This window comes from Bos mutus, chromosome 5 (genome assembly GCF_027580195.1).
Source record: "Bos mutus isolate GX-2022 chromosome 5, NWIPB_WYAK_1.1, whole genome shotgun sequence".
In the NCBI taxonomy this organism is placed as follows: Eukaryota; Metazoa; Chordata; class Mammalia; order Artiodactyla; family Bovidae; genus Bos; species Bos mutus.
The window spans coordinates 109,864,648-109,889,308 of record NC_091621.1 but is presented as its reverse complement, the minus strand read 5'-3'; the positions used below and the strand labels follow the sequence as shown (position 1 = coordinate 109,889,308).

At 45.9% G+C, this 24,661-nt stretch overlaps 2 protein-coding genes across 12 annotated transcripts in view; one reads left to right on the top strand and one right to left on the bottom strand.

The window, feature by feature from the left end:
* FAM227A (family with sequence similarity 227 member A) overlaps positions 1-10,997 on the bottom strand; it is a 52,267-nt gene extending 41,270 nt beyond the window's left edge. Inside the window, exons 1-3 of the mRNA XM_070371576.1 lie at positions 10,750-10,997; positions 3,889-4,126; positions 1,733-1,815 (exon numbers count right to left, since the gene is read on the bottom strand). Of these exons, the coding sequence (XP_070227677.1) occupies positions 1,733-1,815; positions 3,889-4,030 (225 nt within the window). The 5' untranslated portion in view covers positions 4,031-4,126; positions 10,750-10,997. The remainder of the gene's footprint in view (positions 1-1,732; positions 1,816-3,888; positions 4,127-10,749) is intronic.
* Positions 10,998-11,301: 304 nt separating this feature from the next.
* On the top strand, positions 11,302-20,718 carry CBY1 (chibby 1, beta catenin antagonist). 11 transcript variants are annotated; one of them, XM_014479340.2, is made up of 6 exons: positions 11,302-11,429; positions 14,214-14,328; positions 16,533-16,617; positions 17,753-17,858; positions 17,945-18,063; positions 20,065-20,718. In XM_014479340.2, exons 2-6 carry the CDS (start codon positions 14,315-14,317, stop codon positions 20,143-20,145), a joined length of 405 nt encoding a protein of 134 aa, XP_014334826.2. In that variant the 5' UTR covers positions 11,302-11,429; positions 14,214-14,314; the 3' UTR covers positions 20,146-20,718. The 11 variants fall into 11 exon arrangements, with proteins under 11 accessions (XP_014334826.2, XP_070227671.1, XP_014334828.2 ...); XM_070371570.1 differs by having other exon boundaries at positions 14,214-14,382; XM_014479342.2 differs by lacking the exon at positions 14,214-14,328 and having other exon boundaries at positions 11,302-11,369; positions 16,443-16,617.
* Positions 20,719-24,661: the final 3,943 nt, after the last annotated feature.

The following is a 24,661-nucleotide window of genomic DNA, read 5'->3' as shown; positions in this document are numbered from 1 at the left end:
CAGCGTGGAGCCTGGAGACACTAGTCTGGCTCAGATGCTGACGTGGGAGGAGCAGTCCCATGGTCAAGGCTGATGTATAAAGGTCAGGGCACACCGCGGTCAACAGAGGTTGGGCAGGGTCACCAGGGGAGGGCTCTGGTGGCAGCAGGCAGTCAGCACCTTCCAGGTCTGATAGGCTGCCTGGACAGAGGAGCAGAAAGGACAAAGCCCCCCTTCCAGGTCACGTGAGGACCCACAGTTGCTCCTGCCAGCCCCGTCCTGGCTCTGACTGGCAATGAAGAACGCCGAGAAGCTGTGCCAATGCTGGGCAGCTTGAAAAGTCACCAGATCCTGCTACTGGAAGGATAATATTCATGTTCCTGGCTCTAAAATTATCAAAACAACCCCACAGAACTGACATATAAATATAGTCTTGTTGTAAAATACCCAAACATTTACAGACATACTTGGAGTAATAACTTTACTCATCTTCCATCCCATTCCCTTTCCAGAACTGACTCCATTTGGCATGTATCCTTCCAGACTCTTTCCCTACACATTCACACATATAATGTCCTTCCTGAGAGCCATCTAAGGGTTTTTGAGAGTCTTAACTCATCTATTAAGATGAGTCAGACCATAGAGAAAGTTGAGTGCCCAAGAATTGATGCTTTTGAACTGTGGTGTTGAAGAAGACTGACTCTTGAGAGTCCCTTGGACTGCAAGATCCAGCCAGACCATCCTAAAGGAGATCAGTCCTGAATATTCACTGGAAGGACTGATATTGAAGCTGAAACCCCAATACTTTGGCCACCTGATACATTGGAAAAGACTCTGATGCTGGGGAAGATTGAAGGCTGGAGAAGGGGATGACAGAGGATGAGATGGTTGGATGGCATCACCGACTCAATGGACATGAGTTTGAGTGAACTCTGGGAGTTGGTGATGGACAGGGAAGCCTGGCGTGCTGCAGTCCATGGGGTCGCAAAGAGCCAGACACGACTGAGCAACTGAACTTACTTAACTCATCTAATTCTTGCATATATAATAATACACCTATGAAGTAGATATAGCATCAATGTTATCATCATTTTACAAGACACTGAGACTCATAGAGGCTCAATAGTTTACCTAATGTCAGAATGTGACAGAACAGTACAGCAGCAGGAATTCAAACTCTGACAGTCTTATTCTAAGCCTCTGCAGCTACATACACCCTCATGTACATCTACAGAGCACACGTACAGAGACAGAGTGCTTTCGAACTTAAACAAAATTTTTCCAAATAGTGTGTGTGTGTATTTTGCTTTTATTCACAATTCAATTCTAGGCTCTGCTCGACAGCGGGGTAAGGGAACTAAAGCTCGTGGTCTCCTTCCAGCTTTGGTAAAGAGTGGCTTAACCTCTGTGAAAGGCAACTTGACTGTATCCATCAACATTTTAAATTTTACTTCCAGGGCTCTATCTGGCAGAAATACGTGCAAATGAGTCCCAAGATACATGTACAAAAATATTCACGTTTACTATGATGAAAATGCCACTGAAATAAGGAATAGGGAAGAGTCAAATTGATTTTGCCACAGCCAAATCCTATATAAAAAAATAGGACTTTTATATAGATAAAAATGAAAGTTTATGAATTTAAAGAAACATGTCTTTAAGACTTCTATTGTGCAAACGTGCTTTCAAATTAATAAAGGGGTCCCTAGAGTCCTTTCTTCCTGGAAGCCTTACCTTAGCACTCAAAACTCACCAGGCTGTGCACCAGCGGGCTGGGACTCAGATCCGCGTCAGCAATCACCTGGTTCACCTGCTGAATGGAGCCAACCAGGCACGCTGGGAGGTGGGCCTGTTAAGGAAACTTTCTGGGTGATGATTACACACAAACAGAATAGGCTGGGGGAGCCCGGCCAGGACAGCAGCTCACTTCCTTTCCTGTGCTTTTTCCCCACTCCATTATTTTCTCTGCAAACATTCACACTTCTTTTATCTTGCCTTAAATGAGCTGCTTTAAAAATTGTAAACAAAAATTAACCATATTCTGGACACCTTGAAAAAGAATCACCCATTATGCTACCACCCTGACAACTTACTAGGCTCTGGGGAGACTTCCTTCTAGCAGTATTACATACATACCTTTTCACATAATTATAATATCAGTGTATACCTAGGTTAGTTACTACTCTGAATTCTCTCCCACTCATTATTACGATCACTTTCCATAATCTTTGTAATATTTTAAATGGCAGTATACAAATTCATTTAGAGAATGCATCCTAATAGACTTAACTGTCCCTTGGCTATTGAATATTTAAGCTGTTTATATTTTTTGCAACTATAAATCACGCTGTGATGCACACAGTCACACGGAGAGCTGTTTCCTTATTTGGGATTATTCCTTTAAGAGAGATTTTCAGGTGAAGGATGCCTGGGTCCAAGGGCATCTCGATCTTGTTTATCACTGTTGAAATCTCTGCTCAGTTTGATGGCCCCTCTTATTACCCTCTCTACGTTTGCATTTCTTTCTGTCGTGGCCTCAAGTGGTCTAGGATACATCCTTTGTAAAAGCCCCATAATCCATCACTCCTCACAGCCTTCACGTAAAGCCAGACTCACTGTTACTTCCATTACCCTCAAGTGTTCTTACAAATTGGAGGACACTTGACAAATGAAGATGCCAAGGAGAGACATGACAAATCATAGGGAGTGAAATGGATTGCTTGGGTTGTGATGAGTGTGGGATTAAGAAGAGAGAGGGCACATTAGAAAAAGGCCCAGGAAAGTGAGACCTTGAAGCAGATCCTCATGGGATCATTTGTGCTCATCTTGAGAAGGGTTTCGGAGAGGCCCGGAAAGTGAGGTGATGCAGAGAGATACACGCAGCTTGGCTGGCAGGAGCATGACTCGAAGGTAAGTGAGCTATATAGAAAATGGAAAGACAGACTTATTTATAACCCAAGATGGTCTCTATTTGCTGCATGAGTTTTATGGTCCCCCAGAGACGGGATTCTGTGGGTCCCTGAGACACAAGGTTCAGGGTCAGAAGTGAGATCTGGATCAATGAGGCCAGAGTCAGAGAAGGAAGATTCTGGTAGTGCCTGGATGATGCCAGAAGGGCAAAGTCTGGCCCAGGTAGAGGTGCTGGCAGGTTAGAAAGGTCAAATGGAGTTATTTTTTTAAATTCTTTATTGAATATGCTGCAATATTGCTTCTGTGTTCTGTTTTGGTTTTTGGCAGTGAGGCACGTGGGATTTTAGCTCTTCGACCAGGGATCGAACCACACCCGCTGCACTGAAAGGTGAAGTCCCAACCACTAGACCACCAGGGAAGTCCCCCAGATGGAGTTTTAAAAAGAAAGAAAGAAAAGGAGAGAAAGAAAGAAAGGGAATTCCCTAGCAGCCCAGCGGTTAGGACTTGGCACACTCTCACTGCCGTGTGTGCCTGGTTTCAATCCCTAGTCAGGGAACTAAGATCCTGCAAGTCACATGCTGTGCACAGCCAAAAACAAATACAATTTTTTTAAAAAGAAAAAAAAAAGTTGAGTACTCAGCTAACTGGTCTGAGGGCAGAGGCTTGGACTGTAACTTAGTTTCTAAGTTTAGTTCTTTGGAAGGTAGAAGGGAAAGGAGACAATGGGGAAAAAAGAGCATTTTTTTTCCTCTTTTTCCCCACCTTTTCAACAAGTATTTCCAGTATGTCTTCCTTTGGTGCTATTTCTGCTCTATCTTAGTAAAACCAACTCAAGTCAAACACTCCTTCGCAGCCTCAAATTCTTTTAGAGGATAGGTGGGGCTTAAATAACTGAAGAAAATCAACACACACATAAGAAACAAGTTAGTAAGTGGTGAATGATAGAGCCCCTGTCACGCCTCTGTGCAGGTGTGTTGTCTCCGTTGCAGACAAGGATACAGGGCACATTGTCCTTCAGGTTCTTCCTCATGGCATCCTTTAGCGCGTTCTGCGCAATCAGGGAGACACCCAGAGGCTCATCCAGCGGCACCATGGGCAAAGCAGTGAGGTTGACGACTTCCAACCTCCTGAAGCGAGCCATTGTCCACTTCCTTGTACACTGACCAACAGTTAAGTTTCCACTTTTAAGAGCCTCTCATTCCCCCACTACGGTCTTGTTCTCTGTTCAACCAGCCTCCTGGAAATCAGAAATAAGCACAGAACCAACTTAGAAAGCTCAACCATGTTCATCTCGCAAGCAGGGCTGATGGCGAGGCACACGCCGCATACAACATGCGGAATAAAGACTTGTTAGAGAAACCCATTCTTTTTTTTTTTTTTCATTGCTTCTTTTGATTTACAATGTTGTGTTAGTTTCTGCCATACAGCAAAGAGAATCAGTTTTATATCTGTTCTTTTTTAGATTCTTTTCTCATATAGGTCATTACAGAGTATTGAGTAGAGTTCCCTGTGCTACACAGTAGATCCCTATTAGTTCTCTATTTTACAGACGCGTGTGTGCATGCTTCTCAAGAGATACACGTAACCTTTGAGTTGTGCAGGAACTGAGGTCCCCATGCAGGTGCAGCATTGTAACCTCAGGCTGAACACAAGATGCCTGGAGCGTGCATGTTAAGTCGCTTCAGTCACGTTTGACTCTTTGTGACCGCATGGACTAAGGCCTGCCAGGCTCCTCTGCCCATGGGATTCTCCAGGCAAGAATACTGGAGTGGGTTACCATTTCCTTCTCCAGGGGATCTTCCTGACCCAGGGATCGATCCTGAGTCTCCTGCATTTCCTGCCTTCAGTTCAGTTCAGTTCAGTTCAGTTGCTCAGTTGTGTCCGACTCTTTGCAACTCCATGAATCGCAGCACGCCAGGCCTCCCTGTCCATCACCAACTCCCGGAGTTCACTCAGACTCACGTCCATCGAGTCCGTGATGCCATCCAGCCATCTCATCCTCTGTCGTCCCCTTCTCCTCCTGCCCCCAATCCAGCATCAGAGTCTTTTCCAATGAGTCAACTCTTCACATGAGGTGGCCAAAGTACTGGCGTTTCAGCTTTAGCATCAGTCCTTCCAAAGCCCAGGACTGATCTCCTTTAGAATGGATTGGTTGGATCTCCTTGCAGTCCAAGGGACTCTCAAGAGTCTTCTCCAGCACCACAGTTCAAAAGCATCAATTCTTCGGCACTCAGCCTTCTTCACAGTCCAACTCTCACATCCATACATGACCACTGGAAAAACCATAGCCTTGACTAGATGGACCTTTGTTAGCAAAGTAATGTCTCTGCTTTTGAATATGCCATCTAGGTTGGTCAAAGCTTTCCTTTGGATTCTCTACCACTGCGCCTCTCTAAGCCTCACCTATAGTCGGAGATGTGGATTAGGTTGCTAGGACCCTCTTCAGCTCTCAGATACTGGGTTTCTGTGACTCTGGGGTGGGCGGTCCATCCCCTCGGCATGAGGCTCCTGATGGACCTGAGGCTTTCTGCTCCCTCTCCAGTGGCCCCGTCACTACTTCTCCTGGATTTGGAATGTGCTGGCCAGACTGCTCTCCGAGGTCCTCGCTTACTGGCCAGGAGGAATTTATCACTACCATCTGTGGGTCCTCCCTGTCTAGAGCCTGGGGGTATAGGCCTGGTTATAATGAAGTAAAAGATTCAGATCTGCCCTCAAGAAGCTCATACATAATGGAAAGAGAGAGAAAAGGTATAGTTTGATGAAAAAAAAATTAACCAGGTGCCCTTTCACCACAGTCTCCTTTCCTCTCCTTTGGTTCCTGCCTTCTGCTCTGCTCTCTGCCCACCCTCCCCAGACAGCCATCCTATACGCCTGCTGCACTCAGCTTCTTCCTGGTCCCTGCTATGCTGTGTGCTCTATGCCTTTGTACATGCTGCTGCCCCCATTCAATCAGCCCAGGTGATATATCTTTTAGAAAACCTTCTTGAATTACTCCAGGCCATTAGTACCACACCTTCTCTGTGAAGGCCAGGATTCTGCTTGCAAATATTACAGCACTTACTATCCTGAACTAGAAGAATTTGCTTCCACATCTTTCTTCATTAGGCAAATTACCCTCTAGGAAGTAGGTTCAGTCGATATTTGCTTCCTTTTTTTTTTACATTTTATTTACTTAGGTGCACTGGGTCTTAGTTGGAGCATGCGGGAGGTTTTGGTCGTGACATGCAAACTCCTAGCTGCAGCATGTGGGATCTAGTTCTCCAACCAGAGATCGAACCCAGGCTCCCTCCATTGGGAGATCAGAGTTTCAGCCACTGGACCACCAGGGAAGTTCCCTGAGTCCCTTTCTAACTCATCACATTTCTTTTTGGGCCAAAGAGGTTATCTATTTGGGTTGCCCCAAGTCAGCTGGATTGTAGGAAAGGTTGGCCCAGGCCAATACTCTGCTCCTAGCCTTTAGCCATACAGCGCTTCTGAGTTTTCTTGCACGCCCCTGCCCCAACATGAACTGGAAAATTAAACACATTCTCTGAAAAGCCAGGCTTAGGGGGACTCTGTTAAGAAGCCTCTTGCTTTCGTTTAACATTACATTGGAAGGACTGATGTTGAAGCTGAAACTCCAATACTTTGGCCACCTCATGCGAAGAGCTGACTCATTGGAAAAGACTCTGATGCTGGGAAGGGTTGAGGGCAAGAGGAGAAGGGAACGACAGAGGATGAGATAGTTGCATGGCATCACTGACTCAATGCACATGAGTATGGGTAGTCTCTGGGAGTTGGTGATGGACGGGGAGGCCTGGTGTGCTGCAGTTCATGGGATCGCCAAGAGTCAGACACGACTGAGCGACTGAACTGACTGACTCATGTCTAATGGGAGAACTGAATATTATGCTTAAGATAAACATTTAAAATTCTGTTCCTTTCTGAATTTTTCATTGTACTATTTTAGGATAAGTATTCTCTGAAGCATGATAAGTTTTTACTGTCATTACTTGGGGAGAAAAAGAGGATGGGGAGAACACTAACTTCATTGAATATCTACCCTGTGTCCAGGACTGTGCTGTATATTAGGGGCAGATGAGTAGAATAAAAAAACATTCTGCCCTTATGGAGCGCATATTCTTGCACATGAGATTTGAAAGTCCTCTGTTTAAAGTTAAATGTTTTAACTTAAACATGTTAAGTTAAAACAATGCTGAGGTTGTAATCAGGAAGACTTTTCTTCAGTTTAACCTCCAGTCATTAAATGACTACCTGTTGACTTCCCAACAGAACCAACAATTCATTCTTACTGGGGGACAGGATGGTGAACTAAACCAGACTTGATCCCTGCCCTAATGGAGCTTATGTCAACTAGAGGTGACAAGTGCTAATTAATTACGTGCTAGCGCTAAGCTGCTTTCAGTCGTGTCTGACTCTTTGTGACCCCATGGACTGTAGCTCACCAGGCTCCTCTGTCCATGGGATTCTCCAGGCAAGAATACTGGAGTGGGTTGCCATTTCCTTCTCCAGGGGATCTTCCCGACCCAGGATTGAACCCACGTCTCTTTGGTCTCCTGCATTGGCAGGCGGGTTCTTTACCACCAGTGCCACCTGGGAAGCATGAATTATAACTGACCACTGCTCCCACTCCAGTATTCTTGCCTGGAAAATCCCATGGGCACAGGAACCTGGTGGGCTACAGCCCATGGGGTCACAAAGGAGTCAGCATGACTTAGCAACTGAGCACATGCGCTGTTTCAAAGGGAAGGACACAGTGCTGTGAGAGACGACATAATAGTGGAGATCGACCTAGTCAAGGTGTCACAACTTGAAGGAAGAGCAGGAGTTACTTAGATAAGTGAGGAAGGGAAACACCATCCAAGCAGAGGGGCACAGAGTAGAAGGACAGGAAAAGTCTAGACCTGTGCATCACAGTAGCCACGAGCCACATGTGACACCTGAGTCCCTGGAATTTGATTAGTGTGACCAAACTACTAAAATCTTTAAAAGAAATATTTTATTTATCTGGCTGTGCCAGGTTTTAGCTGCAGCCCACGGGACCTTTGACCTTCCCTGTGGCATGTGAGACCTTTTAGCTGCACCATGAGAACTCTTTGCTTCGGCACATGGGATCTAGTTCCCTGAACAGGGATCAAACCTGGGCCCCTTGGATTGGGAGTGTGGAGTCTTAGCCAGTAGACCACCAGGGAAGTCCTAACATCTTAATTTTAGCTAATTAAAATTTAAAACCTAAAGCAGAAAAAGTAAAAAATATTGATTGTACGTTGAAATGATCGTATTTGGGACATATGAGTGAAAATAAACATTATTCATAGTAATAGCACCTGATTTTCAAAAGAATTTTTTAAAAATATGGCTCTGAGAAAATTCTAAATTATGTATGTGGCCCACATTATGTTTCCATTGGATGGTGCTGGGTTAGACCAGGCAGTTTGGTTCCAGGACATGGAACTTTCCCCTTTTCAATGAAGTAAGGTATCAGATCAGATCAGTCGCTCAGTCGTGTCCGACTCTTTGCGACCCCATGAATCCCAGCACACCAGGCCTCCCTGTCCATCACCAACTCCCGAAGTTCACTCAGACTCACATCCATCGAGTCAGTGATGCCATCCAGCCAACTCATCCTCTGTCGTCCCTTTCTCCTCCTGCCCCCAATCCCTCCCAGCATCAGGGTCTTTTCCAATTAGTCAACTCTTCAAATGAGGTGGCCAAAATACTGGAGTTTCAGCTTTAGCATCAGTCCTTCCAAAGAAATCCCAGGGCTGATCTCCTTTAGAATGGACTGGTTGGATCTCCTTGCAGTCCAAGGGACTCTCAAGAGTCTTCTCCAACACCACAGCTCAAAAGCATCAATTCTTCGGCGCTCAGCCTTCTTCACAGTCCAACTCTCACATCCATACATGACCACAGGAAAAACCATAGCCTTGACTAGATGGACCTTTGTTGGCAAAGTAATGTCTCTGCTTTTGAATATGCCATCTAGATTGGTCATAACTTTCCTTCCAAGGAGTAAGCAAGCATCTTTTAATTTCATGGCTGCAGTCACCATCTGCAGTGATTTTGGAGCCCAGAAAAATAAAGTCTGACACTGTTTCCACTGTTTCCCCATCTATTTCCCATGAAGTGGTGGGACCGGATGCCATGACCTTCGTTTTCTGAATGTTGAGCTTTAAGCCAACTTTTTCACTCTTCACTTTCACTTTCATCAAGAGGCTTTTGAGTTCCTCTTCACTTTCTGCCATAAGGGTGGTGTCATCTGCATATCTGAGGTTATTGATATTTCTCCCGGCAATCTTGATTCCAGCTTGTGTTTCTTCCAGTCCAGCATTTCTCATGATGTACTCTGCATAGAAGTTAAATAAACAGGGTGACAATATACAGCCTTGACGAACTCCTTTTCCTATTTGGAACCAGTCTGTTGTTCCATGTCCAGTTCTAACCGTTGCTTCCTGACCTGCATACAAATTTCTCAAGAGGCAGATCAGGTGGTTTGGTATTCCCATCTCTTTCAGAATTTTCCACAGTTTATTGTAATCCACACAGTCAAAGGCTTTGGTATAGTCAATAAAGCAGAAATAGATGTTTTTCTGGAACTCTCTTGCTTTTTCCATGATCCAGCGGATGTTGGCAATTTGATCTCTGGTTCCTCTGCCTTTTCTAAAACCAGCTTGAACATCAGGAAGTTCACCGTTCAAGTATTGCTGAAGCCTGGCTTGGAGAATTTTGAGCATTACTTTACTAGCATGTGAGATGAGTGCAATTGTGCGGTAGTTTGAGCATTCTTTGGCATTGCCTTTCTTTGGGATTGGAATGAAAACTGACCTTTTCCAGTCCTGTGGCCACTGCTGAGTTTTCCAAATTTGCTGGCATATTGAGTGCAGCACTTTCACAGCATCATCTTTCAGGATTTGGAATAGCTCAACTGGAATTCCATCACCTCCACTAGCTTTGTTCATAGTGATGCTTTCTAAGGTCCACTTGACTTCACATTCCAGGATGTCTGGCTCTAGGTCAGTGATCACACCATTGTGATTATCTGGGTCGTGAAGCTCTTTTTTGTACAGTTCTTCTGTGTATTCTTGCCATCTCTTCTTAATATCTTCTGCTTCTGTTAGGTCCATACCATTTCTGTCCTTTATCGAGCTCATCTTTGCATGAAATGTTCCTTTGGTATCTCTGATTTTCTTGAAGAGATCCCTAGTCTTTCCCATTCTGTTGTTTTCCTCTATTTCTTTGCATTGATCGCTGAAGAAGGCTTTCTTATCTCTTCTTGCTATTCTTCAGAACTCTGCATTCAGATATTTATATCTTTCCTTTTCTCCTTTGCTTTTCGCTTCTCTTCTTTTCACAGCTATTTGTAAGGCCTCCCCAGACAGCCATTTTGCTTTTTTGCATTTCTTTTCTATGGGAATGGTCTTGATCCCTGTCTCCTGTACAATGACACGAACCTCATTCCATAGTTCATCAGGCACTCTATCTATCAGATCTAGGCCCTTAAATCTATTTCTCACTTCCACTGTATAATCATAAAGGATTTGAACTAGGTCTTGGAAGAAAATTGTACTTGGAGCCAGAGACCCATGGGTCCTGCCCCTCATTGGTTGGATGACCTGGTGCATTCACTAGGCACCCAGTAAATATCCCTTGAATGAGCCCGAGTTTCTTCGTTTATCAAATGGAATGTTTATCAAACACACGCTGTTAGGATTTTAGGAGATCTGGAGTCTTTTCTCGAGTAGTTCTCTGCACCCCGCTCACGGTGCGACCTTGAAGCGGCCCCTGGCCTCAGTCTCCCCCACCTGTCAAAGCCGACGAGCATGGGAAGGCAGGGTCATGCTCTGTGTCTGTTCATCTTACCTGAAGACTGCAGGCGGAATCCGCGGAACTCGGCGGTGCCGATTCCGCCACGGGGCCCTCAGGGGACCCTGTGAAGTTCTGGATGGGACACCCGAGACCTGTTGGCCCCCACATCCACCAGGGAGGGGTACCCTTTGTTTTGTGATCTGGGAAGAGGAAGAGGAGGAGGGACGTCTGGGAGAGGCCCATTTTGCTGCTATAAGTCCTGACGTTCTCCCGGCAACGCGGGCCACAGCCGGCACCTGCACCTTTTCTCACAACAATGGGTGGCATCGCGAACTTTGCCGGCATCCGTGACACGCCGTTACCATGGCGACGGTCCCCGTAGGGCGGGGGAAAGACCAGACCAAGGGGTTTTCGGGGAGAGTGAGTGTGGTTTCTCGACCTTGCCTATAGCTCAAGTGACTCCAGAAGATACTGCCTCTGTGGAGTCTATCAAGTATGTCAAGAACCGTCCTCATGAGTTTTTTGCGCTTCGCGTAGGCTCGCGATGGGGACCGCACGGCGCTGGGTACCCCCAAATCTCTCGGTGGTAGAATCCGGCGGGGCTGAGCCCGCGCATGCGCGTAGCGGCCGGGCGACACCCGCGCTCGCTTTAGCCGCGGTTGACTGGGCCTCTGGTGGGTACCAGGCGGGAGGTCGGGGGTTTGTTTGGAACCCCCGACTTTAGGGCACTTCAGGTACGTTTCTGAGCCCGGCATCGCCCTAGGGTCCGAGAAAGGGTGGGACACCGGCGTTCCCCGGGGGACCTAGGGCCTCCCGGCAGCTGGAGCGACCGGAGGACGCGGAGCAGGGGGCGGGGGCCGGGTTCTCCGCAGGCGGTGCACCGCATCTATCGTAGTGTGTTCCCTCCTTTGTAAATTGTGGTGGTAATTCCCCTCGTAGGTCAGCGATGAAGGTAATTAACGAGAGCGCGCGAATGAACGCTCTCTGCGGTTAACAGCCCTGCGAAGTGGCCATGTACCTGCGTGGCACGTACTTGCTTGGCTCTGAAGTCTTTGAGATTCTGATGAAAGCTAGAGACTTCTTTCTCACTTTCTTGTTAGATTAAAAGAAGATACTGTATTTTATGGCCCATTGCAAACGGTAAAGCATTGCATAGTGAAGAAGTGATTACGATCATCAGCGCAAAGGCGTAGACCTTATTTGAAGCCCAGTTCCACCGCCTTCCCACGGCATGACTGGAGGCACATTACTTAACTTCTCTAAGCCTCAGTTTTCTGATCTGTAGATGGGAAAAAACTACTTGATCTTTTTCCATCAGGCCAGAATACTGGAGTGGGTAGCCTAGCCCTTCTCCAGTGGATCTTACCAACCCAGGAATCCAACCGGGGTCTCCTGCTTTGCAGGCAGATTCTTTACCAGCTGAGCTAGCAGGGAAGCCCTGATTGTAAATAAAAAAGCCTGGGGCCCAGAGAAGTAAGTGCAGGAGCCCAGTGGGGGTGAACAGCAGACCAACCGATGGAACCCAGATGCTCTCCGTTTGCTTCCTTTGTGCTGAGCCCTCTCTCTCTCCAGGGAATTTCACTGGAAAGAGGGCTGCCTGGGGCCAGGGGTAGAGGTGGTACCTCTTGGTCCACACTCATGTTCCAGAATCTCAGGGTCTCAGCCGGAGTTGTTTGTGGATGAGTGGATCTGACTTAAAAGTTAGTCCAGACCCTTCCTTTTCCTTGTCTGTAATATATTGATGATGGGCATTGGTTTACGAGAATTAGTGAGGTCATGGGTGAAGTGTCCTTGTGAACACATTATTTACCAGAGAGGTTTTGTTTCCTGAATGTTATTGACCAGAGATGTATTCGCTTACATAACAAATCGCCGGCCATAGGCATTAGATTCTGCAAAAGTCCACCCCGTCAGCAATAAATTAAAACCTGGAAGACTAAAGTAGCTTGACCAAGGTTTAGCCGGCAACTGAGAGGTAGAACTGGGCCTAGAACTTAGCCTGTTGTGTCCAGGTACTATGCTCAGTCTTAGTGTTCTTAGCACCACCGTGGGCTTTGCACGAACAACTTGGCTTATTTTTCCTTCTTCAGACGTCTCCAGGTGCTTGGAGGGGCAGGGACTGCTTCTTATCTGTTTTTTTGTACATTAGTTTGGTTTGTTTTCATAAGTTACATGTGAATATATTATCATTGTAATAATTCATTAAATCCACAAACATATTTCTTTACTGTAACTTTATATTGTAACACGAAATTGCCACTATTTGGCCATTTGGGGTGTTTTTTTAACCTTTAGAATGGCAAATTCAGGGATAAGATGGCAGAACAGGGATTAGGATTCCATGCTCTCACTGCCAGGGGCCCAGGTTCCATCCCTGGTTGGGAAAGTAAGATCCCAACACAGCTAAAAAAATTAAAATTAAAAAAATCTGTTTAAAAATGGTAAATTCAGTTAAGTCAGCCATCCTGCTTCCTTTCCCAGATTTAACTGCTGTGTGCAGTTTGGTGTTTATCCTTCCAAATCTTTTTTATTTAGAGACCTATATTTTGCTTTTTTTTTTCTTTTTGTCTTCTCATGTGGGATTATAATATATACATTGTTGTGTTGCTTGCTTGGGTTTTTTTGGTCATGCCATTGGCATATGGAATCTTTGTTCCCCGATCAGAGATCAAACTCATGCCCTCTGAATTGGAAGTGTGTAGTCTTAACCACCAGCCCACCAGGCAAGTCCCTGTCACTTGCTTTCTTAACGATAGAGTGTGTTGGATGTCTTTTCAAGTAAGTACACGTATGACTGTCTCTTTGTTTTTACTATCTAGTGTTCCCTTATGGATTTCCCCAGTATTATTTGGCTATACCAACCATTGGTAGACCTTTTGCATTATTTCTTATTTTTGACTGCTACCAACAACAGAGAATATTTGTGTGAACATGTCCATTTCTTTCTGGAGGATAAATTTTTACAAGTAGATTTGCTGGCCAAAAACTATGCACCTGAAAAACTTTACTAGGTTTTGCCTAATGGGAAAAATGATAGCATCTTATGTTTCCACCAAGAGTATCTTTGTCTCCATACCTTCACCAACATGGTATTATTAATCTCTTAAATGTTGCCAACATGATGGATGAAAATGCTTCTTTTTATGATGTACCCCACCAGTTATTAATACAAGGATAATTTGGTATACATGTTTAGCCAACTGACCATGGCTATGAACCTTGGGAAAACTGGATAACTTCTTTGAGCCCTAGTTTTCTCATTTCTGATATGGACAGGGAAATTACCTTATGGGATTCCTGCAAGGAATAAAAGAAATGTATGAACTGTCCCCAGCATTGGCTCCAACCTCTCATGGATACTCAAGAAGTGATATTAGTTAGTTAGTTTTTGTTATGACCTTTTCTTTTTTGGGTTAAAACTGTCCTCCCTGGATATTCCTATTTCATTCCTGTTCTGCCCTCTGTGGACATAAGAGTGATTGTCTTCCCTCTTCCATGCTTTTTCTTTTCTCCTGCAGAAACAATGCCAGGGCCTTCCACGGTGTTTGGATGACATAGTAGCACAGCTTCAAAGACCTTCAGCATCTCGGTCCCCACTGCTATCCCACTCACCATCAAGATGGAAGCATTCTGGTTTGTCCAAGTCCTAAAGTGTGATGCCCCAGCCCAAATGCCATCTCTCAGGCTGTGGGTCCACCACCGTTTTTTGGAGGACTGTTGCTTTACAATGTTGTGTTGGTTTCTGCACAACACTGTGAATCAGCCATAAGTATGCATGTGTTCCCCTCTCTCTGGAGCCTCCCTCCCACCCCCCACCCCATCTCAGCCCTCTAGGTTGTCACAGAGCGCTGGGTTGAGCTGTGTTATATAGCAGCTTCCCACTAGTTATCTTTGTTATCTTTTTTATATATGGTAATGCATGTGTTTCATGCCACTCTCTCAATTTGTCTCATCTCTTCCTCCACTGTGTCCACAACTCTGTTTTTTATCTCTGTGTTTTTAACCACAAACACACACCAGTAAAACTCATGAGCACACACCCTAAATGTCTTATGTATTTTATTTGTAAGTCATATGTACATATACTTCTATACATATATGTATATCTATATTGTAAAGCTTCTAAAGAAGCTTCTAAACTTTTGTCATTAATTTTACTGATATTAATTTCTACATCACTGAAAACAGTACAAAATTTTTCCTTCATGTTCTTATTGAATATATGTCTTGCTAATTGTGATGAAAACCTACTATGAGTTATTTTTTAATAATAGCTGACATAAAGCCTTGTTTCAAGTAGTCTGGAGAAGTACCCTCTCTTTTTGGCCAATTTCTTGCTAGATATGATAAACTCATTACCGTTTTTATCTCATAATGTGGTGACGGAAGAGTTTATCCCTGGGAGGAGGAAAGGTGAGAGCTCTGCTGCTTTCTTTTTGCTCATTTGCGCCTTCATTGTTGTTCTCGTCATTCTACGGTTTCTTAGAGGGAATCTTGTTAAGCTATCTGTGTATTATACATTAAAATTGGGCTTCTCTGGTAGCCCGTATGGTAAAGAGTCTGCCTGCAATGCAGGAGACCAGGGTTCGATCCCTGGGTTGGGAAGATCCCCTGGAGAAGAGACTGGCAACCCACTCCAGTATTCTTGCCTGGAGAATTCCATGGACAGAGGAGCCTGGTGGGCTATAGTCTAGGGGGCTGCAAAGAGTCGGACACCACTGAGCAAATCACACACCCGCAATACAGGGAAAGAAATGAACCATGGCCCTGCGTCTCACCACATACAAAAGTTAATCGCAGATGAGTGGCTGTCCTAAATGTGAAAGCTGAAAGAAGAAAACTTCCAAAAGTTAGTGTGGGAAAATATCATGACCTTAGGGTAGGCAAAAATTTCTGAAATAAAAACCAGTAATCCTTAAAAAAATTTAATGTCAGATCCCATTAAAATTGAGAACTTCTTTAATCAAAAAGAAACCAATAAGAAAGCAAAAAGATAAGTTCCCAGAAAAAGGCTTTTATTTATTTAAAATAGAGTATGTGTAAAAGCTGTTGCCCCAGTTATGAGTCTTAGCAGTGTCCAGAAGTAAGGATCTCATGCCTTTTGTTGTTCAATCACTCAGTCGTGTCAAACTCTTTGCTGCCCCACAAATTATATAGCATACCAGGCTTCCCTGTCCTTCACTGTCTCCCAGAGTCTGCTCAAACTCATGTCCATTGAGTTGATGATGCCATCCAACCATCTCATCCTCTGACACCCCCTTCTCTTCCTGCCCTCAATCTTTCCCAGCATTAGGGTCTTTTTCCAATGAGTCAGCTCTTTGCATCAGGTGGCTGAAGTATTGGAGCTTCATCGTCAGTCCTCCCAATGAATATTTAGGGTTGATATCCTTACTGTCCAAAGGACTCTCTTGAGAGTCCTTCTAGTGCCTTGGTCTAGTCTATAAATCTAGTGATGCCAGTTTTTAATGAAACTTAGGACCAGCCAGTTAGGCACTTGCCTGTGGTTGACATAGACTAGTCACACAGACCTGTGTTCAAATATCAGCTCCCACTTAGACCCTTAGTCTTTCTAAAGCTCATCTGTCAGATGTGTATACTCAGAGGAGCTGAACCAGGGCGATTGTGAGGACTGAGATGTCGCCAAGGCTTGGGCATGCTGCCTAGCACATCATGAGCACTCAGCACAGGGGAGCTGTCCCCAGGATAGTTAATGGTCACAACAGAATGTGTGTTTTATGTGATTGCAGGACAGGGGCACAAGGGCACAATCCAACTCTTTGTACCCCTTGACTTTTTCTGACCCTGGGAGAAGGGAGCATTGACCTTTCCTTCATCAGGCTGAAGATGCCTCTCTTTGGAAGTACGTTTAGTCCGAAGAAGACGCCCCCTCGGAAGTCGGCCTCTCTCTCCAACCTGCATAATGTGAGTATCAGCAGTGGTGTGCAGTGTGAACAGAGCCTTGAACCTGGCCTCTTTTGGGAAGTGTGGTCCTCCAGAGGCATCCTCGTGGGAGGGTATCCTTTTAATTCATATGATTGCTATTGCTGAAAACATGTTTTAACTCCTATTTGGAAATTCTTAACAGAGCTGTTCAAGAACCATAAAAGACAGTCGTTCTCATTATGATTTTGGGGACCAAACAATCTTATCCAGTTTGACTTCAGTTGATTCCCAAGACTTGGCCAGGAATCAGTTTTTTAGTCATGTCTGAGAACAAATTCATTCTCAAAGGATGATGTTTTGCCAACATTAAAAACGTTCAAAAGGATTTGCTGCAGCTCCAAAGGCAGTTTCCAAGCTCCTCCAGGATAGAGGGTTTGCATTCATTTCTGTATATCCAGTACCAGCCCTGGCCCACGGTGGGCGCTCAGTGAGCTGTAGAAACATCGAAAAACACGTTAAAGAACAGCTGCTACCACTAATTGGGACTTAGCATTTTATGCCTTTTCCAGGACATATGTAGCTCCATAGGAAGCAAGTGATGGCTCAGGCTTACATTTAAAAAGACTTTTCACTTGACAAAAAATTTACAGTGAGACTTCTTAAACTGCCAAGTGCTCTATAGATATGAAATAATTCAGTTTGCAAATTTCATCATATATAGATTTTCTAGAAAACACTTGTTATATAAAGCAGTACTTTTCTTTTATAGTTTAAAAGTTTTTTGGTACCTTATTTAATTTTCTGACTTTATTTGAAAAAAATATTATTAAATGTGCCGAGTTATGATTAGAGAAAAAGAAATGAGTTGTTGGGGGTCACATAGTCGGGGGTTCCCATGTGGCACAAGGGTAAAGAAGCTGCCTGCCAATTCAGGAGACCCAGGTTCTATCCCTGGGTCAGGAAGATCCTCTGGAGGAGGAAATGGCAACCCACTCCAGTATTTGCCAGAAAAATCCATGGACAGAGGAGCCTGGCAAGCTACAGTTGGCGGGGTCGCAAAGAGCCTGATGCAGCTGAGTGCATGCAGGGGGTCTCACAGCTAGCAGAAGAGGTGCTGGGCCACAAGCCCGTGTACTCTGGCTGCCTGATGCCAGCGTGAATGTCTCACCCACAGTTGGACCGGTCAACGCGGGAGGTGGAACTGGGCCTTGACTACGGAACCCCCACCATGAACCTGGCCGGGCAGAGCCTGAAGTTTGAAAATGGCCAGTGGATAGCAGGTGGGCTGCATTTCCTGCCGTTTTGCCCCAGCAAGATGGTGGAGCAACCACCACTTGGTGACCGCTGGTTGTGCCCCTTCTGCCAGAGACGGGGATTAGTGGCGGTGTGGACCGGAGGGAGGCTCAGCGCCTGCGGAGACGGAACCAGCAGCTGGAAGAAGAGAACAACCTCTTGCGGCTGAAGGTGGACATCCTGCTGGACATGGTGAGGAGGGCGGCCGGGGGCGATGCCTTGGCTTTCCCTGGGCAGCTTCACCACGAGTCATTTCAGCCGGCCCACACTCTCGAGTGCCAGCTTTCCCAGGCACAGTGCTCTGAATCCAAAGATACGAGACCAAGGCAGACACAGTCCCCACCCTCCAGGGCTCAGTCTAACTGAGAGAAGGACAGTAAACACGGTGACAGTCCTCAGGGTAAGGACAGAGATTGGAGTCTTGTCCAGGCCTGGCATCCGCAAAGGGGAGAGAGAGCGTCATCTGTCCAGTCAGGAGCCCATCAGGGGAAGGGATATGTAAGGAAAGATAAAGGGAGGCATGGTGGCCGGAAGGCATTCAGGAGTGAAGGACAGTCTGCTCCTGGCTAGGCAGAGACCCACACCAAGCAGCCATTAGCCAGAGCCTGGCGAAGACCTGCAGAGAGCCACGCTGCCTGTTGGCATTTCTTGTGGCTTTTAAAACAGCCTGTTGGGAGAAGGCAATGGCACCCCACTCCAGTACTCTTGCCTGGAAAATCCCATGGACAGAGGAGCCTGGTAGGCTGCAGCCCATGGGGTCGCTAATAGTCGGACACGACTGAGCGACTTCACTTTCACTTTTCACTTTCATGCATTGGAGAAGGAAATGGCAACCCCCTCCAGTGTTCTTGCCTGGTGAATCCCAGGGACAGGGGAGCCTGGTGGGCTGCCGTCTATGGGGTCGCACAGAGTCAGACACGACTGAAGCGACTTAGCAGCAGCAGCAGCAAGTTCAGGTGGAACCAGGTGTCGTCATAGCAACACAAAATTTTAAGAGAAACCTCCTTTTAACTTTGTATAGAGAAGGGAGAGGAGAATCTGACACTTGCAGCCTGTTTCCTCAGTTTAGAGACCCCTAGCTTTCCTGCCCGTTACCCTTTCAGTCTGAAGTCTACTTTATATCAACATAGCCACTGTTTTCTTTTGATTAATGTTTGTATTATATATCTTTTTCTATCCTTTTTTGTTAACCTGCCTATATTATTGTTATTTGAAGTGGGTTTCTTATGTAGTTGGTTCATTTTAAAAAATCTCCTCCAGTCTTTTAATTGATGTTTTTTAGACCATTTAAATTTAGTGTAATTATGATATGTTAGGGCTTAAGTCTGCCAATTAATTTTTAATTTTCTAGTTATTCTGTTTTTATTTTTCTGTTCTTTTTCCTATCTCCCTGTGAGTTTCTTAAAAACATTAAAAAAACTCCATTTCTGTTAAAAAAAAAAAATAGCCTGTTGAACATAGAGGTGTATGTGAAGGTTTGCCGAGAGGCAGGAGAGCACCCTGTAGTGGTTAAGAGCATGTGTCTGTAGCTAAACTGCCTGGGTCCCTGACCCAGCTTCGCCCCTGGCTCTGTGACTTCAGACAAGTTACTTAACTACTCTGTGTGAAGAAGCTTAGTGTCTTCAGCAGTAAAATGGGCCAGAAAAGAGGATCCACCTCATTACTGAGTTAATACAAGTAAAGCTCTGGGAACAGCATCTGGCTCGGGAAGTACCGCTCTTCTGTTTCACAGTCAGCTGACCTCTGGAGTCTGTGTCTCTCCATCCCTGTCTGCAGCATCTTCCACCCTCTCCTCCAGAGACAGTTGAGGGATCCTGATGTGGCATTCTTTATCAGCCATTTTTATGTGAGCCATGACTCAGAGGCAGCTTAGTCCTTTAGCCTTGAAATCACCAATATCTGCGCTTTTCATCCCCTGAAACCTGGTGTCCTTAACACAGTGAGTGCCACACAATCCTAGGTGATCAAAAGTGATGACAGAATGGATGGTGAATGTTCCGCAAGCACTTGAGGACCTGAGTCATCAGGAGGTTACTCTCTGCCCAGTTACAAAGGGGTTCCCATCATGGAGGCGCCGGCAACGTTAGAGAAATGCCAGGGGGCCTCTAACCAGCGCACAGGGCTGACCTTGCCAACCTGAGTCATGGCCGTGAAACGTCCCTGTCGCTTAATGGTTTGCTGTTCTTCTTCCAGCTCTCAGAGACCACTGCTGAATCCCACTTAATGGAGAAAGAGCTGGATGAACTGAAGAGCGTCAGCAGGCGGAGAAAATGAAGACCCCCAAAGACATCTGTTCAGAGAACAGGGGGAAACCCATTCATCAGAAGAGGGGAATGTGGTTGAGGGTATTTTTAGCCAAACGGAGGGATCAAGTCCCGAGAGAGCGCATCATATAATGGGGTCAGAAGGCACCAGCCCCCTTGGGTTGGGGGTAGGAAGGTGACCGCAGTGGATTCCAGGCCAGTCTTGTGCTTCACGGCAGGGGAGACCTCCCCGGGGAGGCCTGGAGGTGACGGAAGCCTTTGGGTTTTCTCCAGTCACTTAACACCCAGATGCCCATGGCCCAGGCTCACCATCCTGGGATGGAGGTCATCCCATTATCCCCTCACGTCGGTGTTTGAGGTGTGGTGCCCTCTCGTTAGGAGGGTCTCAGATGAGAGGCTGTCCTGGTTCTCTTCCCTCCAGCCCATCCTCTCGCTCCTTTAAAGAACACTCATTTCCCCCAGATCCGCAACCTCCTCTGGCTTCAGCATCTCGGCAGCCAGTGCCAGCCTTCCATGGCAACACTATATTTTTGTTCTACTTTCCTCTTTACCCTACTTTTTAAAATTAAATGATGTTATCTAATCTCTGTGGCCAAAGTGACTGAAAAAAAGAAGGCTCAGTTCCTGAGGAAGTGACTTATGGAGGCTGGGTTCTAATCCTGGGATGCGCCATCCGCTAGGTGTAGGGGGGATGTCCCCATCACAGGAGAAGCATTCCAGCTTCCTGGGCCTCAGCAGAGGCTGAGCTGGAGCAAAAATGGTCACTCTGCCCAGATCCCCTGCCTTCTTTCCGGGTGTTGGGACTCGTCTGGACCTGGCAGAGACTGAGTGGTTGGGATAGAGGGCTGGCTTCCCCAAGTGGGAGTTTGTACCCTTAGAGGGAGCCGGGCTTCTCAGGCTGGTGGAGGGAGCCAGCCAAAGTCAGCGAGAGGGAGTCCAGCTTGCAAAGTCCAGGGAGAAGGCCCTGAGGGCAGGACATGGAGCTCCAGGCTTTAGACTGGGGATGGCTACTGAGGTCAGCTCTTTCTGGACGCCTGTTACCCACCCGGGACAGGGCTTTGGATCTTGCTTAGACTCTCTTTTGCTCCTCAGTTCAGCCCTGCAGAGCAGGGCATATCAGTCTGCATGCCTGCTGGCAGATAAGGAACCAAACTCCAGAGGTTCCAAAAGCTGGTCTGGGATCAGAGAGGAAGTGTGGGAGCCTGTGATCCACAGCCCACAGTGAAAGAGGAGAGCTGGTGAGGGGCTGCCTCATGTAGTCCATCCTCAGGGCCAGCTCCCTGTGGGGTAGATAGAGAAGCCCCAGCCCATAATCTTCCTTCCTGGTGCAGGAGAGACTAACTTAGAAGACACTGAGAAAGGATACTGGATGAGACTGCAAGTTTTCATGTGCAAATAATAGGAGCAATGGAGAGCTTGCCTATTGCTCAGCCAGTGTCTTTAGCAACCATTTACTGTGCACCCTGGATGCTAGACATCTGTAGACAGTGGTTCAATGGTCTTAACGACGGTTCAGCTTAAAATGTTTTGACTTTCAGTTCAGTTCAGTTGCTCAGTCGTGTCCGACTCTTTGCAACCCCATGAATCACAGCACGCCAGGCCTCCCTGTCCATCACCAACTCCTGGAGTTCACTCAGACTCACATCCATAGAGTTGGTGATGCCATCCAGCCATCTCATCCTCTGTCATCCCCTTCTCCTCCTGCCCCCAATCCCTCCCAGCATCAGAGTCTTTTCCAATGAGTCAACTCTTCGCATGAGGTGGCCAAAGTACTGGAGTTTCAGCTTTAGCATCATTCCCTCCAAAGAACACCCAGGACTGATCTTCAGAATGGACTGGTTGGATCTCCTTGCAGTCCAAGGGACTCTCTTTTTAGAATGGCGCCAAAGTGATATACATTTAGTATAAACTGTATTTTGACTTACGATAGTTTTCCAGGCTAGCAAAATGGATATTCATTGGAAGAACTGAAGCTGAAGCTCCAATTCTTTGGCTACCTAATGCGAAGAGCTAACTGAATGGAAAAGACCCTGCTGCCGGGAAAGACTGAAAGCAAAAGAAGGAGGTGGCAGAGGATGAGAAGGCTGAGACAGGTTTATTGGGACATAAACCAAAGAAGGGCTATGTTTCTAATTCTCATGAAAAATTCTCATGTTTGTTATCATCATCCCCTGCTTTTAGATGAAGAAACAAGCTCAGCAAGATGACCCAGATAGAAGGGAAGGATCCAGGACTGAAAGCTTTGGAATCAGGAGGGGCGTGTTTCATGGTCCCAGTGATGTGGGTCCTGGTTCCCTCTGCACCACCACGGGCACCTGATGGGGATTCAGCCGTGTGGAACAGCTCTGCAGTGAGGAAGCACTTGTATTTAGGGTGAGGAGGGAAGCAAACCATTGGTGAGTTTCACCAGAGGAAAGCCGATTCACTTTTTTTTTTTCGATTCACTTTTATTTGACAAAAAAAAATCCCTCTGGCTTCCCTGTGTGTGAGAACAAATGGAAGGGGGCAAGGCTGGGACCAGAGAGGTGGCAGTTTAGGAGAAGTCAGATTCTAGGCTGGAATTGAAGGTGGAGCCACCAGTGTTTGCTGATGAATGTGTTGTGTGAGCTGAGTCTAAGGATAAGTCAAGAAGATGAGGATTTAGCTCTTAGCCCCTACCTTTTTCCATCTCCATTTTCCCAGTATTGTAATGTCACACTTTGATTAAGCAGTATTCATTGTTCACATGATACCTACCTTAATACTGTTATAGATGAGATTTGGACTGTACTGTTTATTATCTTTGGGCACAAAGGATAAGTCAAGGATAATGAAAATCTGTAAGAAATGGGAAAAACAATCAGCCATATCTCACTACCATAAAGCTTTTTGGTTCCCCCCTCCACCCCCTGCCACACAAACACACACACACACACACTGAAATGCTATGTGGTTTGGGAATTCCCTGGTAGTTCCATGGTTAAGACTCTGCATTCACTGCTGAGGGCCTGGGTTCAGTCCCTGGTCAAGGAACTAAGATCTTCAAGCCATGCAGTGTGGCAAAAAAAAAAAAAAAAAAAAAGCTATATACCTTCAAGATCTTACCTTTTTGTCAGATACATCTATCAGATGCTGGCTAAAGTGCTTCCTCCTCCAAGCTTTATTGACCAAATCTACTACTTTGGGGGGCACCCAAGTAAGTAGTGCTGTCTACTTAATGTTTGCTATCATTTGTAATCACTGCAACCGTCTTGTAAATTTCTGAGCTGAGTGTCATTAGGGAAGAACTATTATTGAAGAGCTGAGATAGAAAGTTCTGTGGGTATGAGGGAGGGAGAGCAAAAAACCAGAGAAGGGGTTTCCCTGGTGGTCCAGTGGTTAAGAATCCACCTGCCAATGATGGGACACAGGTTTGATCCCTGCTCTGGGAGGATCCCACGTGTCTCATGGCAACTAAGCCAGCCCTCTAGAGCCTGTGGTCCACACAAGAGATGTGTGGTGGCTTCCCCACCACAACGGGAAGCCCGCACACCTCAACAGAGAGTAGCCCACTCACTGCTGCTAGACAAACCCTCGAAGCAGCAGTGAAGACCCGGCACAGCCAAAAATAAAGAAATGCTAAAAAAAAAAAAAATTACATCTTGAGGCCTAATAAGGGGATCCATATGCATAATTGTACACATATGGGCTGATGTGTATGGTTTTTTGGGAGAGGGTACTTAGAACTTTTGTAAAATTCTCAAAGGGATCTATGTCCCACACTGAACCAAACCAAATTAGGAACTACCGTATTGCCAGTTTCACATTCTGATATGAGAGAAACAGAAAAGGTGGAAACTATAGAGTTGAGGGATAGGGGATAAGAGGAGCTGGGGGCACGGTTCTAGAACACCTCAGCTCCATCCAGATGGCAGAGTCACCCTTGTACCCAGCGTGGGACATCACCCCTCGTTGATGGCACCCGCAGCTTGTCCCTCCACAGAGGCTCTGGGCTGCCATCGGTCTTCTCGTGTGTCTCCTCTGCTGCCACGGAGCCATTGCTCCTTAAGATAATCAATGACGCTTTCCCTCCTTCCTCCCCAGCAACTCCTCCTTGAATTCACTGTTGGGTTGGGGGAAGAAGATGCCCTTCCCTACCCCTGACACTTTTAGGGGGATTTTTGGAGGATAGTTCTGATTTTTTTTGTTATTCTGATATTTTGGCTTTTAATTAAAAAGTTTTTTTGTGGCAAAACACATAACATAAAAATTACCATCTTAACTATTTTAAAGCATACAGTTAAATCATATTAATACATTCATTGTATTGTACAACCATCACCACCATCAGGGACTGAACCTGTGCCCCGAACACACACCCCCACCCCCGCAGTGGAAGCACAGTCTTAACCACTGGGCCACCTGGGAAGTCCCCTATTATCGGGTTTTGTGGGGGTTTGTTTTTAGATTTTATTTTTATATATTTATTTATTTTGGCTGCATTGGGTCTTCATTGTGGTACTCCAACTCAGTAGTTGCGGTATGTGAGATCTTAGTTCTCTGACCAG

Bases quoted from the DNA above. Each gene is read 5' to 3' on its own strand.
- CBY1 (XM_070371569.1), top strand. From the start codon at position 15,039: ATGATAAACTCATTACCGTTTTTATCTCATAATGTGGTGACGGAAGAG. The intron at 15,109-16,507 runs GTGAGAGCTCTG...CCCTGGGAGAAG, and splicing joins TATCCCTGGGAGGAGGAAAG to GGAGCATTGACCTTTCCTTC. The intron at 18,064-20,064 runs GTGAGGAGGGCG...TTCTTCTTCCAG, and splicing joins TGGACATCCTGCTGGACATG to CTCTCAGAGACCACTGCTGA.